We start from the raw sequence: 15,899 nt of genomic DNA, 5'->3' as shown, positions 1-15,899 counted from the left end.
ATACTTTCTTGGGTACTTGGATTCCTCCTCTCTCAGCACCAGGACACCTCCAGTAAAGAGAAAGGGAAACACTGCAGGAAGTGAAAACATTGTCATATCATCCAAAGGCAAGAGACTGGGCTGTGTATAGGTTAAAAATATTAACTAATAGTACGTACTTAATGAAAAACTGCATTGTTACAGATTTCTATATTTTATCATGCACAATACATAAGTTTAACAGCAAGTAAGAGCAGCAGCTGAAATTATCTTCATCTTTAATACTATTAAAAATCACATTTGCTTTGAGAAAAATGCATATACATTGTTTATTTTGTCCCAAAAGTATGATGTGTAATAGGATAAATGCTTCTAAAAGGCAAGTCCAATAGAGTGTGTTGCTCTGCAGTTTGCTCTGGAACATTTAAGGCCCTTACTCCCCTAGGATTCCAAATCTTTGTCCATTACAAGACAAATGTAAATATTCAGCTAATAACCAAGCTATAGCTCAATATTGTATCACAATGGCATATAGGGAGTTACAAGTGAGTCCTAGATAAGCTATGTAAATTGATTTTTAAGCTGTGGTATTAATCGTCCATGTACTACTGACAAATCCTCTTAGCTAAGGTACATACTATCTCCTGTAATAACTTTGGAAAAATCAAATATGAGGTATGCTGTAATAATGAAGGTCCAGGGAAAGAAGTCTAAGGATTTACAGCAGAGGAGTTCTGCAACATTGTAAGTGGAACAAGAAAACAGTTTTAGTCTTCCATTCCAGCAGTACATTACTGCCTTTAAGTTATAAAAAGCTGAAGGCATGTTCTGTACAAAAGGTTCTTTCAACTAAGCCTCTTAAGTTGGTATAAGAAAGTTTTTTCTGAGTACTGGAATCCTTTAAGCTTTCACATGTTGGGAGTTTTAATTGTACGAGGTGGTAATGGCACAATTAATGCTTCTTTGTTACTCATGTTTTGTGCATATAACTTTAGCTACTAATAGGATACATATGCAGTTGATTAAAAATCCATTCTCTTTCCAGCTGTTCTGAAAGCCACAGAGGACCAACATGCAGCCCAATACAAATTTCAATCACCCACAAAAAGTTGCTTCATCAGTCTTTCGAATTGGATTTCCCAGAGACTTGACCTGGCTTTCTGCTTACTTTATACAGCAGCCTACCCTTTTGAGAGTTAGAATTCATTTCTAGTTGCCCCGACAAACTGATAAAGAGAGGGAGTGCAAAATCCCAGTTAAGGAGTTACCAAATTAATCTTTCAAGGTTGTAGTCACATCCTTCTACCCCAGGATCTACAAAGGCTACAAGAATATTGGACATCTACTTTGCAAAGAATAAGCAAGCTTGAATGCAATTACTTTGGTCATTACTTAAAAATCACTAGGAGGAAAAATTCTGAATTATTCAAAGATCACAGCTTACCTCAAATAATCACTTTCCCTTTAATCCTATACAAGGCACATAACTACTCCATTCTGCCTCTCAAATATGAGTGGCAAAGTTTATTGGAAGACATAATAAAGCTAGAACAAGCATCTTATTCCCAGAACAGGGGAAGAAGGGAGGAACAGTAGTTGCTTCATCTGAAGCATCGATTGCAGTAAGGTAGTATTTTAAGTATTATACTTAGAGTGACATGTTGCCAAGTAAAAATTTAAACTTCAGAAAACAACTTTTTGAACACATGAACAGCAGTTATCAGATATCTTAAAGATTAGGGCCATGCAGAGTTCAGAATTATCATGCAGAACAGAAGATGAATTATGGTGTATATATAGCTTAAACTAAAAGACTAAGAAAAAATATATTGAAGTGTGAAGAAGTTTGTCATCATTTGTTATTTCATATCAATTCACAGTTTTTTTTTAAAAAAGTGCCCCGATACACTATGTGAGAACAGAACTTGGTGAGATTTGTGCTACTGTAGTGGAGAAAGGTATATGCCAAATTCCAGGGAGAACTGACAGGTAAATTTGATACAGCATCCTGATGAGAAATGTGCATGCTTAATTGCATGCTCATTATAAGTGGTCAGATTCAGAGTTAGTCTAACATTTTCTTGGAGACCTAAGTTTTCAGTTAGCTTAAATGTTTGTCTATAGCTTTGTTGAGCCTACTTCTAAAGGAAATATTTAGAGGCTCAATATAAAATCTTTTCCATTGCATAAATACAAGAACAGTTATTATCGTCTGTTCAACAGTAAAATAGGAGCATGGTGTTTAAAATCCATTATATACACAATTAACGGAAAATGCAGCACAATTTGGTAATCATGGTCTCTACATAACATTACTATGCATTCAAAAAAGACTAAAAATGCATCTGTTCCCTTCCAATTTGTGTGTGTTATAAAGCCTTCAACCCACAAGTAGCCACTGGGCCAGAACTTCTTTAAATTTGATAGTTGAACAACTCCCACCCTTTCATATGTGGAATGGAAGTTAAAATAAAGGTCCATAAAAATATGGTTATCCTGCTCAATTAAGAAATACAAATAAGCATCACCAAGTCCCTATTTTAGTGAGAATGCATAACTGAGGTAATTAAAGTCTCCTCTCCAGCCTTTCCAAAATTATCCCATCCCGTTTATTACATTTAACTAGACTGTGTGTTCTGAAGGAGGATGATAAGAGAAAGAATATTCTCAAAGATGTAAAACAAAGCCCATAGCAGGTTTAAGCAAGACAGGACAGACAATTAGGAGCAAGCTATGTTGCTGCTCTAATGGAATCAAAACAAAATCTGCACACAAGGATAAGAACAGCAAGTTCTATATAAGCAACCTGCTTCACTCCCTTCTCAACTCCACTACCCCTGTTTTGAAATACAGATAATTTCAGATATGAAAATGACGACTTGCTGCTGGAGAAAGATCTTGGACAATGGCAGAAAGCTCTTTAACCATCAATGAGTTTCTTGGCTCTGACATTGGCTTGATCAATACGATCTTTGTTTGTATCCGCCTGAAAGAAGAAAAGCATGTATAAGAACTGCAGGTAACTGAAGACTAAATACTATGAAAGCTTTAAAAAACACGTTTAGTCAAATGTTAATATTTAATAGACAACTTAAGGAAAGAGTTTCTATGTATTATAAACATTAAAAAAACCCAAACCACCACACAAGAAACTCTGGAGACTGCACTACACTCTTAAGTAGTTCCAATGGTTAGCTATCCTTACTATCAGAAAGTTGTCCCCCTGTAAATATGTACACACTGATCTAGTCATCTGTTAACCTCATCTTTCTTCTGCCAACCCCCACAGTTGACAAAGCGTACAAGCTCTTCACCTCTTTTTACAACCCATTCACTCTCACCCAGAGGATTCCATATAACATTATTAAAAGGACAAAAAAGAATAAAAGATGTTCTCTTCCCTTAAGCTGGCAGTTGCCAATACGAATTACTTAAACTGACTGCACCTGGAGAGTCTGTGTTAGGTGCACCTATATTAGATGGTGGACACAAACAGTTGGGCCTGCCTGGTAAGTGTTTGCTATATACGGATACATGATTTATTTTAAGGTGTGTGGCAGAGCCATTATAAGAGGACATCTTTTTGCACCCTCTGATGTGTGAGTAAAAGGGAAGAGATATTTGTGCACCTTTAGGATTCAGTGTGCATCATTTCAGTGAGGAACAGTGTACAATCAGCAAGGTACACAAGATTTATTATGAAGTTCATGTCAGCCCTTTGTGAGCTTAGACATGAGCACAGTCTAAGTATTTACTATCTACATGCCGTCCAGGTGAGTACGATCAGTCAGGCATAGCTGTACTGAACTGTGGAGACAGTTAGCTCTGCTTCACAGAAGTTGTCTGTAAGATCTGTGGAAAAATCTGAGGTATGTGACAGTTGTGACTGTCATGAGAAAATATATATTACCCTCTTATGTGAGGTCAGGGAAGCAGTGCACATGCAGGGTTCAATATACTTCATAATTTCTACGCAGAATTGTGTTGGGTGTCAATAGCAGAGAATAGGACTTCTTATAAAATATAGTCAGCAGTGGGGTAGAATCTGAAGAGATTCTAATGCTTGAATGATGTTAAATGAAAATGATTTACTGAGTAAATGTAAGGGAGTTGTAAAAGGCTGTGAAATGATTCACAGCATTTGTTCTAGGAAGCTGGCTAAGTACAAGGAACCTCCTGAATCTTCTAGTGCCAAGGGCTTATGTGCATACTGAGGCATTACTCAAAGAGGGCAAAGGGAAGGTGGTGTGGACAAACCCCTCTCCCACTTAGTCCTTTAATTATGTTAGATGGCATCCTATGGATCACAGCAGGGGTTGCAAAAAGGCAGTGAAGTGAGTGTACATTTCAGCAATGGCATGGCTGGCAGGGTGAAGTGTGTACACACACACACACACACACACACACGAGAGTTAATGGGGCATAGTGGAGCATTGTGGAAGAGCGCAGAGTTAAGGTCACATTTCTTCTGTAGGGAAAACTAGAGATGCAAGTGTCTTTGGGGGAGCATTCTTGGATAGAGGAATGGATCAATGCACGACATTTCCTAGTTTTCAGAATGTTTTGAGTTTTGCAAAACTCCATATTCTGCAAAGGAACAACATGCCACCAAGCAACCTTAACTGTTAATGTATTTTGGGTTTTGTTTTGTTTAACTAGGAAGGAGGTATACTAGGAATTAATATTCATTTCGTCACTTGTACACTGTAATTTGCATACTGAGCCAGCTGTCTTTGCCTCCCTGCAACCCTTCTTTGTAACATATAAGCCATGCCCCCCAATCCACTCAGTGTTATTCCCCCCCACCCCATATTCTTGTGTTCAGGCCTCCCCTCCATTGCATATGGAGGGGGGCCTGGATAATGAACTCATATCCCTGAATCTCCATGGTATGAAAATAAACTTTTATTTCCGTTATCCCCCCCCACCCATATCTTGATCATATATAGTGCCTCATGTGAAGAGCAACTAGATTACAATGGAAGTATTAGAGTTCCAAAAAGGTTGGACTGGCAGAGCTGTCTGGTGCAGGGCAAGTGCTATATGCTTGCTCACATGAGCCCTCAAGCTCTTGCCTGCCTCCCTTATTTTATCTCTCCCCCTTGATGTAGCCCCAAACATCTCTGTATTGCCCCACCTCTTCTGCCCTCAATACCTCCCCAGAAAACAATTTTCAAGTCTAGTTCCCCTCTCCCCCCCCAAAAAAACCAACCTGCCACTCATGACTCAAAATTGTAGCAAACTCCTTGCATCTTACATGGAGGATCGTGATAACTTATCCTTAGCTCTGTTTATTGATAGCTGTGAACTTGCCTACCAATCTAAATGTGGATGAATCACAGACCTATCAATACCTCATCTGAACAGTACAAAGCATCAAGGAAACAGTTTATTTTGTGGGAGGACATTTCTTCTGACAGTCACACACAGCCTCAGTTACCACAATACACTTGTGGATCACATTCCATTGTGGATGATCTGTTAGCCTTTAAGTCACTGTCTCATGTATGATCTATGTTCTTGGTTCTTAGATATACATGTCAAGTAAATTCAGTTTATGGTGCAACCCAGACTACTCTGTAGAGCTGATCTGTCATTTCCATTTCACCAGGACTAGTTTTGGGTTTCTCAGATCATTGATAAAAAATATCAGATAGCATTGGGTCAAGAACAGATCCTTGTAGGAATTTACACCATCACTGGAATGATTATCTAGTATCTCATATCAGTTATACATAGGAAATTAATCAGCTACTTTTTAATCCACTTTATGTGCACTGCTTTGATGATACATAGCACTAATAGGTTTTTAATATTGTCAGGTTTAATCAAATGCCCTAGGAAAGCCCAAATATAATTATGTCCGTTACCTTAGTCAAATAAATAATTGTTGTATTTAACAAGAGCTATATAGTAGTATCCATAAAACAAATGTTGACTGGTATTTAATTATGCTGTAATCATTTAGCTCTTTGGTGGATAAAATCATGAAAAGGCTAAATATATTCACAGAATACTGCTCTTCTTTTCTGCATAACCAGCATAGCTTTACAAGGAATGAAAGCATTTTTAGTGATTACAGTATTTTGGCAACTAGAAGAGGTACTCAACTCCCAATAACCACTCACATTAGAAGAAAAAAATTAAACAAGCTTTGCTGAGAATGGTTTTAGCTTTTGGAAACTGGCCCTTAAAATGGAAACAAATATTACTGTCAGGAATGTATTCAGTTTGCACGTAAATGCAATTGTAATGGGGTGCATGACCAGCTCCCCACCTCCCACTCCCCATTCTTGGGCACTGGTTGCCCTCTCAAATCAGGCTCAGAGACACCTCAGAGTTGTGTAACACCCATGTCTTTATTCATCCAAATGTGTCCCACCACCAGTGCCCAACTATACACAGTCTTTACAGGGTTCTTCTCTATAAAAAAGAAAAGTCCTCAGCTAGGCGACCTCCAGCTCCCTCCACGACTGACCTCTTCCTCACTGCTTGCCCCAACTTTTGGTTCTCTCTCAGCCTATATAGCCCATGGCTTGTCAGGCTATCCCAATCCTCAGGCCAGCATCAAGCCTTTTCATCAGCCCCAATCTTTTCTCCTTGACCCAAGTTTACAGGGCAAGGGCTAATCAGGTGATCTTGTACCAGCATCCTGCTACAGTTATTATTCCCACAATCACTTATACTAATCAAATACTAATTTTAAGTAGGTGCTCAATTCATCTTCATCTATCAGAATCAGATCTAATATAAAAATTACTTTTAACAGGGTGTAAATACTTTGTTAAGAGCTGTAGATGAGTTTTAGCAACTCACAGGAGGTTTTCCTAGTGACAGTATAAAAAACTCCTGCATCTGTCCCCCAGATAGAATTCTATAGTAACAGTTACCCCTCCTCCTATAAACACACACTGTAAATAGATGTTGAAAAAGGTCCTGCTATAGACCACTAAATCAGCCTACAACAGACTCCACCAGTACCCAATCTTGTGATGCATCAATTGGAACACTGATCCACAAGCTTTCCAGGGCCTGTGCTACTGAACTGAGTAGTCAGAGGATACCAAGGACATACTTTTATGCTCACATCATTGTGAGATATTGAATATAGTAGTAAAAAGTTTATATGATAGAAACTCCTGATGCACTTGATCAGTACAAATGCTGTACAATGAACCAATTCATTTAAAACTATTCCTTAATGCTTCTCTTCTGTCACTATATACTGGAGATGGCAACAGAATTATTTGGCTCTTACCTTCTCATTTATCCGGTCTATTTGCTTGTTTTGTGTATCAATCTCATTGCCCATATCCAAAGCCATGTTTTTCAAGTTCCCCAGGATATTTCCCACCTGAGTGAGATTTTCTTCCATCTCATCCTCTCGGGCATCGTTTGTTATCCTGTTGAAAGTGGCAGAAGAATACTCTTCAAGACCCACAAAGTTGCTTCCCTACTGCCAAAATTTTGTTCAATAATCTCCCACTAAAACGTCTTATCACAACCCACACCCACATTTTTAGAGGGAGCTGCTTCAGTTGACCTTTTGCTCAAGCAGGTAACCTGCCACAATTTGTCCTTAAATATCTTTTGCTGAAAGAAATAGGACAAAGTGGTTTTATTAAAATGGCCTCAATTCACAACAAAAAGACCATTTGCAAGTTCTCTACTATATGAGAGGGGGATTCAGTGTGTCAGAGGCCTTTATCACTATATAACCAAGCAAATCCTAATGCAACATGTACCTCAGTAATCTGAGCAAAAAGCTCATCTGCATCCAGAGGCCAATCATTTGTAGTCATTACACACAGCATGCCATGCTATAAGGAATGAAACTACAGATATAAGTCTCCAGGTGAAAGGAATTCACCAAAGAGCTTCCTTGCCAACTGACAGCAAGTATTTAATATCTAGCCATTAGAGTTGAATGCATTGGGGGAAAAAGAAACCAGTATCTTAAAATACATGTTTGGGGCAAGATTGACAACATACCGTGCAATATATCCCCCACTTGCTCCTCCAGTGGTCTGTGGCTGTTGGTTATTTACTAAACGTCCTGGCTGCTTGGATACAATACGGTCTGCTGAATTCTCTGCACCATCACTCCAGGTTGACTTGTATGACTTACCAGACTCAAAGTTCTTTGTCCTACCCAAGAGATAAAAATAAATATGCACTAAATCAATGCACACACAAAAAATAAAAGACAAAACAGATTATTTTTTTCAAGGTTGTCGGAGAAGGAGAGAGAATTATATCTTTTCAGAGTGACATTTTCAAATACACCCAAGAGATTTCATAGAAGTTAGGACTGGAAGGGACCCCAATAGGTCATCTAGTCCAATCCCCTGCACTCAAGGCACAGCTAAGGAATAACTAGACCATTCCTGAAAGGCATGTGTCTTACTTGTTCTTCAAAACTTCAGAATAAAGGTTTCCACAATCTCCCTAGGCAATTTGAAAAATCATGGCAGACGGGAGATTCCAGAAGACTGGAAAAGGGCAAATATTGTGCCCATCTATAAAAAGGGGAATAAGAACAACCCAGGAAACTACAGACCAGTCAGGGAAGATAGTGGAGCAGGTAATTAAGGAAATCATATGCAAACACTTGGAAGGTAATAAAGTGATAGGGAATAGCCAGCATGGGTTTGTGAAGAACAAGTCATGCCAAACTAATCTGATAGCTTTCTTTGATAGGATAACGAGCCTTGTGGATAAGGGAGAAGCGGTGGATGTCCTATACCTAGACTTTAGTAAGGCATTTGATACGGTCTTGCATGATATTCTTATTGATAAACTAGGCAAATATAACTTAGATAGGGCCACGATAAGGTGGGTGCATAATTGGCTGGATAACCGTAGTCAGAGAGTTGTTGTTAACGGTTCTAAATCCTGCTGGAAAGGGATAACAAGTGGAGTTCCTCAAGGGTCTGTTTTGGGACCCGTACTGTTCAATATCTTCATCAATTACTTAGATATTGGGATAGAGAGTACGCTTATTAAGTTTGCAGATGATACCAAACTGGGTGGGGTTGCAACTTCTTTGGAGGTTAGGGACATAATTCAAAATGACCTTAGCAAGTTAGAGAAATGGTCAGAGGTAAACAGGATGAGGTTTAATAAAGAGAAATGCAAAGTGTTCCACTTAGGAAGGAACAATCAGTTCCATACATACAAGATGGGAAGCGACTGTCTAGGAAGGAGCATGGCGGAAAGGGATCTAGGGGTCATTGTGGACCACAAGTTGAATGAGTCAACAGTGTGATGCTGTTGCAAAAAAAGCAAATATGATTCTAGGTTGTATCAACAGGTGTGTTGTAAGCAAAACTCGTGAAGTAATTCTGCCGCTCTACTCTGCACTAGTTAGGCCTCAGCTGGAGTACTGTGTCCAGTTCAGACGGAGCTTGGTCCTGCCTTGAGGGCGGGGGGCTGGACTCGATGACCTCTTGAGGTCCCTTCCAGTCCTATTATTCTATGATTCTATGATTTATTGCAATGCTCAATCCTGACAGCTGAAAAGTTTCTTCCAAAGTCCAACCTAAAAAGACCTCTTGCTGCAATTTAAACCCATTGTTTCTTAACCAGTCATCAGAGGTTAAGGAGAACAATTTCTCCACTCTCCTCCTTACAACAACCTTTTATGTACGTCAAGACTTATGGTCCCCCTCCTCAGTCTTCTCTGCTCTAAATAAACTCAGTTTTTTCAATCTTTCCTCACACATCATTTTGCTAGACCTTTAATCATTACCATCTTATCTTCTAGATTAGTGATTTCCAACTGCCGGTCGGTAGACCAGTGCTGGTGCACGAACTGTTGACTGCCAGGCTGGGGTGGCCAGCTGAAGCTGGCCATTCATGGCAGCTCTGGGGGCTAGGGCTCACCCTAGTCCCCTGAGCCGTCACACAGCAGCTGGCTTCAGCTCTGGCAGCTGATTTTGCCTGCCGGCAGCCCTGGAGCAGAGGCAATAGCAGGAGATACTGCAGGGGGTGGAGGGGAGAGGAGGGAGGAAGGTAAGATGGCAGCCCAGCCAGGGCTTCGGGCTCCCCCCTCTCCCCCGCCTCTTCCCACAGGCAAGATGCGCTTGGGGAGAGAGAGAGAGAGCACACATACTGCCAACAGCCGCTCCTCCTGCCCACACAACAGTAATTGCCATGCTCCCTAGAGGGGGGCAGCCTCACTCTGGGGAGTACAGGGATGGGGTGGGGTCAAAAGGGTGTTGGGTGAGAGTGTGGTGGGGTCACGGCACAAGAGGGTGTTGGAATGGGTTGTAGGGGGTCAAAGGGCAAAAGGCACAGGGGTGGGGTCAAAGGGTGTTAGGCACTGCCTCCCCTCCCCAGCCACAAGCTTGCAAACCCTTCCCAAAGCACCCCGTGGCCAATTGCTTAGTGAGATAGCTACCCACAGTGCATGATCTCTGGGCTGATGCAAAAGCAGCTATGTGGATGCACTTAGCCAACACAAGGGGCATAGAGTGGACATACAACAGTGGTATAATTATTAACATCATAACTTTTGTCACTAAAAATCTGCAGCATAAGAAAAGGCCTACCTTGTCTACACACAAATATTGTACCACTTTAATTATACTGGTATAGTTAAGCAGTACAAAATGCTACCACCATCCTAATTTGAGTAGTCCTCAGAATAGCATATCGCCCTTTTTGTTTGGAAATACGTTACACCAGTATAAGCATCTTTGTCAAAGTATAACTTCATTCACAATAGAAGCTATACCACCACAGAGAGGAAAAAGTTACACTAAATCAAAAGGATTACACTGGTACAAAAAGCTGTATTTAGAGTAGGCCTTAAACCTTTTTTAAAAATCAGATTTGTCTCTTTGAATCATTAAATGCAAGATGAACAGGGTAGAATAATAATTTTGTTTTGGACACAATCCTAAACAGAGGATGAGCAAAAGGTACATTGAAGTAACCTTGGGAAACAATGCATGTGACTGACATTTCAGATGTATTTAAGAAATGGATTTTCTGATGTCATCTTGCCTGATTCTTCATTTATTTTTCCAGCAATGGATTGATGTGTTAAACACAGAATAACTTAAGTCATACTTACCATTATGACTGTAGTGCATGATCCAAGAAAAAGCAAAGATGATAGCCTGATATGGCAAAAGCCCTTTTATAAACCAGGTCTCTTACATCAGCAGAAATACAAGTTAAAAAGGCAAATAGATCTATTGCCAAGTTAGAAAGGTTTCTGAAATTTGAGCCAGATATAATTTTTAAAATTTTTTACTAGGGAGGTATTTGAACTACCAACAAATAAGCATAGTGTGTGTGGTGGTTGGGGGGGGGGGGGGGGGGGGAGGGGGGGAGAAGAGGGAGTTGTCTCACAAGTGAGGCCAAGGGTTAAATCAGCCATTAAGCCTAAACTACCCTCTTCTCCACGTTTCTCCATTGGGTCGCTCCATTTACAGGGCAGTATGGAGCTGCTTTCAGTGGCACTATACCTATTCTGTCACGGTGGCACCTTTTGAGAACACTAACTTAAAGCTTAAATTTTTGCAGCACCTCTTCAAAATGTTGACGTAAAAGAAATGTGTCCTGAGAAGAAAAAATGATAATGGCATCAGATGAAGACTGGTGCTTTTAGAGTCTCTTCCCAAACTTTAGCTTAAAAACGAAATAAAAAACCAGGCAACTTCACATTCTTTTTCTGGGAATGAGGAAAAGGACAGACAACTCTGTCTTAGAAGAATGCTTTAATCTTTGGTCAGAACCCATGTAATGCCATCGTCAGTGCTGCACAAATAAACTGGTGCATTCAGTCACCTTTCTGGTATGGGATTTACTCATATCTGACCCCTTTGGTTTATTCAGACTAAAAAGGAACTTGTTTTAGTAAGAAAATACATTTCTACTTCTTTATACAGGCAGTCCCCGGGTTACATGGATCCGACTTACATCGGATCCCTACTTACAAACGGGGTGAGGCAACCCCGCACTAGCTGCTTCCCCCCAGCAGACCAGGGAGACGCAGAGCGGTTTCTCTCAGCAGACACCTCAGCTTGAGAATGAAGGACTGAGGGAAGTGAGGTGTGGGAGAATAAAACTGAGCTCTGGAGAAATGTTTGGCTGGAGTTTCCCCTACAATATGTACCAGTTCCGACTTGCATACAAATTCAACTTAAACCTACAGTCCCTATCTTGTACGTAACCCAGGGACTGCCTGTATTCGTTAGCACAAAAACAATTTTGGGAGAGCATACCAATTATGTTCAGATTTTGTGCAGGACTATTGAAGATTGCAGTTCTTCAATGCAGTGGCGCAGCTGTAAGAGAAGTTAGAATTTGCCACACAGAATGATACGCAAGTCAGCCTGAACAAGCAACTTTGCTTTTACACCTCAGGTTGAGTTTTATGGTGCTGGATAGGATGAAAAATCTGCTTTTTATTTCTACAAGTTTGAGTGAGAGTCACTGAAATACCAGCACAATGGTCCTCAAGCTATTTTTTAAAGAAGTCTTCCAAAGTATTACTCCAGATTTGTCTAATGGGGGAGGGGATTGACATTCTTGAAAAGGAAGCCAATATAGTCAACATTCTAAACATCAATTGTTACATTATTGGTATTTATGGCCACTGCTAAAGCATCTTTGTTAGAATTAATAGGCTCCCATGCCTAATCCATTTGATTAAAAAAAAAATATATATATATATATATATATATATATACACACACACACACACACACACACACAGACACCAACGTTACACTGGACCACCACAGTCACAACATGTCTTGCATGCAAACTGCATGCCCATGCAAACACATACCCAATTAGAACATCACCTTAGACAGATGGTTAACAGTACAGGCTGTGTCATAAGATTGACCTTGTCCTAAAGTCCGCTTTTCACCAGCTTCTAGTAGTTAGTCTTCATTTTTATTAATTAAGAGGGAGTTGGGTATGTTAGGAGAGAATGGAGAAAGAAAAAAGGAAAACACCATCAAACAAGCAAGCAGTTAGTGACAGTTTCAGCTGAAGTCCCTTGCTTTCAGAACCATCTGTAAGTAATCTAAATCTGAAAATAGGGGAAAAACAAACATTTAGTTGTGTCACTCTGGCATTTTAATTCAGCATTCATATGGAAGACTGCTGGGCATTTGTGCAAGATATCACTCAAATGGGACATTGGAGTGAGGACAGTTAGTATTTTTCAGAACCATTCAGGACATTTTTCCTCCTCTTGACCTCATCACAGCTTAATATAATTCAGACACTCCTAAGCTTCACAGTAAGATGGCTCGGGAAAGTCACCTACTAGAATTAGTATATTTGGAAGTGTCACAAACTCCATCACAAATACAGAGTGTGGTATTATAGATGATCTGCTCAGAATCAATTGCACTAGATCAGCGTGTTTTTGTGCCCAATGCAAATCGCTTATTGGACGTGGGTCTATGTGACAAATTCAGAAACCTGACAGGATTGTAATCAGAGATATTGAAAGGATGCAAGTCATGCTAATAAGAGTGAGGAGTTATTTGGTACAACCAAACCAATGCTGGTAATTGGTGTAACTTTTGTTGGCTACAGGCCAGGCAGATCACAGCTATTTACTTTTCAAACTGTTGAAACAAGTCTGAACTTTTAGTCCTGAAAACCTCATGCTATTTCAATTCAGGATGATCACACAGCATTATGTTGTTCTGACTGAAACCCTTGTGAAAGAGGGACTTGAATGTACAGGAAACCCTCACTATTTGTGGTGCATATGTTCCCACATGTGAATGGTGAAACTGTGGCTCCTGAACTCACCATGGGAAACTCACTGCAGCTGCCAGGAAACATGGGGGCCTTGAGCTACGGTGAGGTCCCTGTGGCCCCCGGCCCTTGCCACTTCTCCCCCTGGCCAGGAGGAGACACCCATGAATATGCAGAATTGTGAATAGTGATTCTGCGAAACATGAGGGTCTCCTGTACAGTTTAACCATCTTGCTTCCCCTTCAATCCTTAGGAGATCTAGAATCTCTCTTGTCCACTAACAGAACCCACAATAAAAATTTACAAACACAAATACACTTTAGCAAGCATACATACAAAGACCTCTTCCCTTCCCCTGCCACCCTTTAAAAAAATAATTAAAAGATGCCTGTTTGGCTCCCCCCCCTTTTCCCCAAGATCCTCACACATCCATTTCATACTTTAAAGCAGCTTAGAGGGGACAGACATAGCTCTATGAAGCTGCCTAGATAATATTAAGGCAACAGTATCTTTCTCTGCTCTTTTTCCTATAAATGTTTGAAGCTAGACCTATCCATCAGGATCTAAAAGCATCAGGAATCCTATCCATCAGGATCTAAAAGCATTAACAGTTACATTTTCTGGGAGGCCAGTAGAGACACTTATTACAATTAAGGCACTATGACAAAATCTTGCAAAACAGAAACTGCAAGATGTAAGATTTTTAGAGCTAGTAAGACTCGGGACTATTCTAATTCCTTCCCCATATATATCAATATAGAAGTACAACTAAATGCTAGATCTCGTTAATCCTTTCCAAAAGGAAATGCTGTAATATATTCACCTGCCTCTCACCCCATGCCAAGAAAATCACCAAGTAGTCCAGCACATATTTGTCTTAATGAGAAGGTCCCCACAACAGAGAAGCATTTGGGAAGAAAATTTCAGAGATTCTAATGGACCCTTATTACCAAGAAGAAGAAAAAAATTGAAGTTTTTAAAACATTGATATTGCATTACCGTATAAGTTTTGGGTAGGTTGGGGTCCCATTATTTACAAATCTAGAAGGTGGTTACTGTGAGTATGTTTTAGCTAAATGGTACACTCCTCTGCACACTGTAATCAATTTTCTTAAAAAGCACTCAGGAAAAGTTGACTCAGTGCAGTTTTTACTCCAAGTAAAAAAACGTTTTCTTTGGTTATTTTACCTTTGAATGTTCCCCTTAATAAGGTCCTTTTAGGGGGATCCCAGAAATTCAAACTTGAGTCTGGATTGGTTAACTGACCTGTTGCAGGGACAGACACAGAGACCACAACACTTGTTGAGCTCGGTCAAGGTCTTTTCAGCTTCTCTCATGTCCTTGTTTATTTGGTCCATTCCTCCTTCTATACGGGTTAGTTGTTCTTAAAAAAAGAAAGTTACAAAAAGTTTAATAATGCCTATTCAGAGGGAAACTTCTGAAGTATTAACATCTATGCTACAAATTAGATCTGTATACTGACGCTACTCTTCCCCTAAAGAAACTTTTTGTAGCAAAAGCAAACAATGGCATATGCTGCATGAGAATTTGTTATTAGTTTCCAAGAATCCTAAATTAAAAGCTTTTCTCATGTCAGTGCTATAGTTAAGTTGTCTGGCTATTTACTTTAAAAAGTAGCTGCTAACACCTTAACCATTATTTTGGCAGGGGAAGAGACTCAATGGAACAGTTAATTTCACCCCCTTCAAACTGTGGTGACATGAACCAGAGCTAAACCTTAAAATACTATACTCGCACAAACAAGACCATCTGACTAGTGAGGCAATCTCATTGCTATATTCAGGGCTCGCTGAGCCACGGCAAGCCCGGCTCGCCAGCTGCGCTGTCCGGCAATCTGCGCATGCGCAGATCGTCCAAACCTGGCTCTTCCGGGTTGTAATCTACTCGCCACGGGTGAGTAGATTACATAGATTGTCGAACCCTGGCTATATCATAAGTTACTGAGGCCAAACACTGAAAAGTTAGGACAAACATAAGTAGATATTACTGCAGACTATTAAGACTAAATATTCACAATCCTGCTTTGCACACAGGTAAAATTCACCTCCTTGTTCATCCAACATGGTGATAGTCTTGATTCCTGCATCCTGGGACTGTAAAAAGAAAAAAGGACACTTGCAGAAACACTGTTTTCAGCACTGGAGATTTTAACTGTGTACTCG

At 40.1% G+C, this 15,899-nt stretch overlaps 1 protein-coding gene across 3 annotated transcripts in view; it reads right to left on the bottom strand.

Moving 5' to 3' along the window:
- Positions 1-240: 240 nt before the first annotated feature.
- SNAP23 (synaptosome associated protein 23) overlaps positions 241-15,899 on the bottom strand; it is a 49,251-nt gene continuing 33,592 nt past the window's right edge. For all 3 annotated transcript variants that reach the window (XM_006135398.4, XM_014579666.3, XM_075927236.1), the window contains 5 exons: positions 15,782-15,830; positions 14,983-15,100; positions 7,972-8,127; positions 7,238-7,382; positions 241-2,965 (listed from right to left, as the gene is read on the bottom strand). In XM_006135398.4, the coding sequence (XP_006135460.3) occupies positions 2,900-2,965; positions 7,238-7,382; positions 7,972-8,127; positions 14,983-15,100; positions 15,782-15,830 (534 nt within the window). In that variant the 3' untranslated portion in view covers positions 241-2,899. The remainder of the gene's footprint in view (positions 2,966-7,237; positions 7,383-7,971; positions 8,128-14,982; positions 15,101-15,781; positions 15,831-15,899) is intronic.

This window comes from Pelodiscus sinensis, chromosome 4 (genome assembly GCF_049634645.1).
Source record: "Pelodiscus sinensis isolate JC-2024 chromosome 4, ASM4963464v1, whole genome shotgun sequence".
NCBI classification, from domain to species: domain Eukaryota; kingdom Metazoa; phylum Chordata; order Testudines; family Trionychidae; genus Pelodiscus; species Pelodiscus sinensis.
This window is presented reverse-complemented; position numbering and strand designations above follow the sequence as displayed.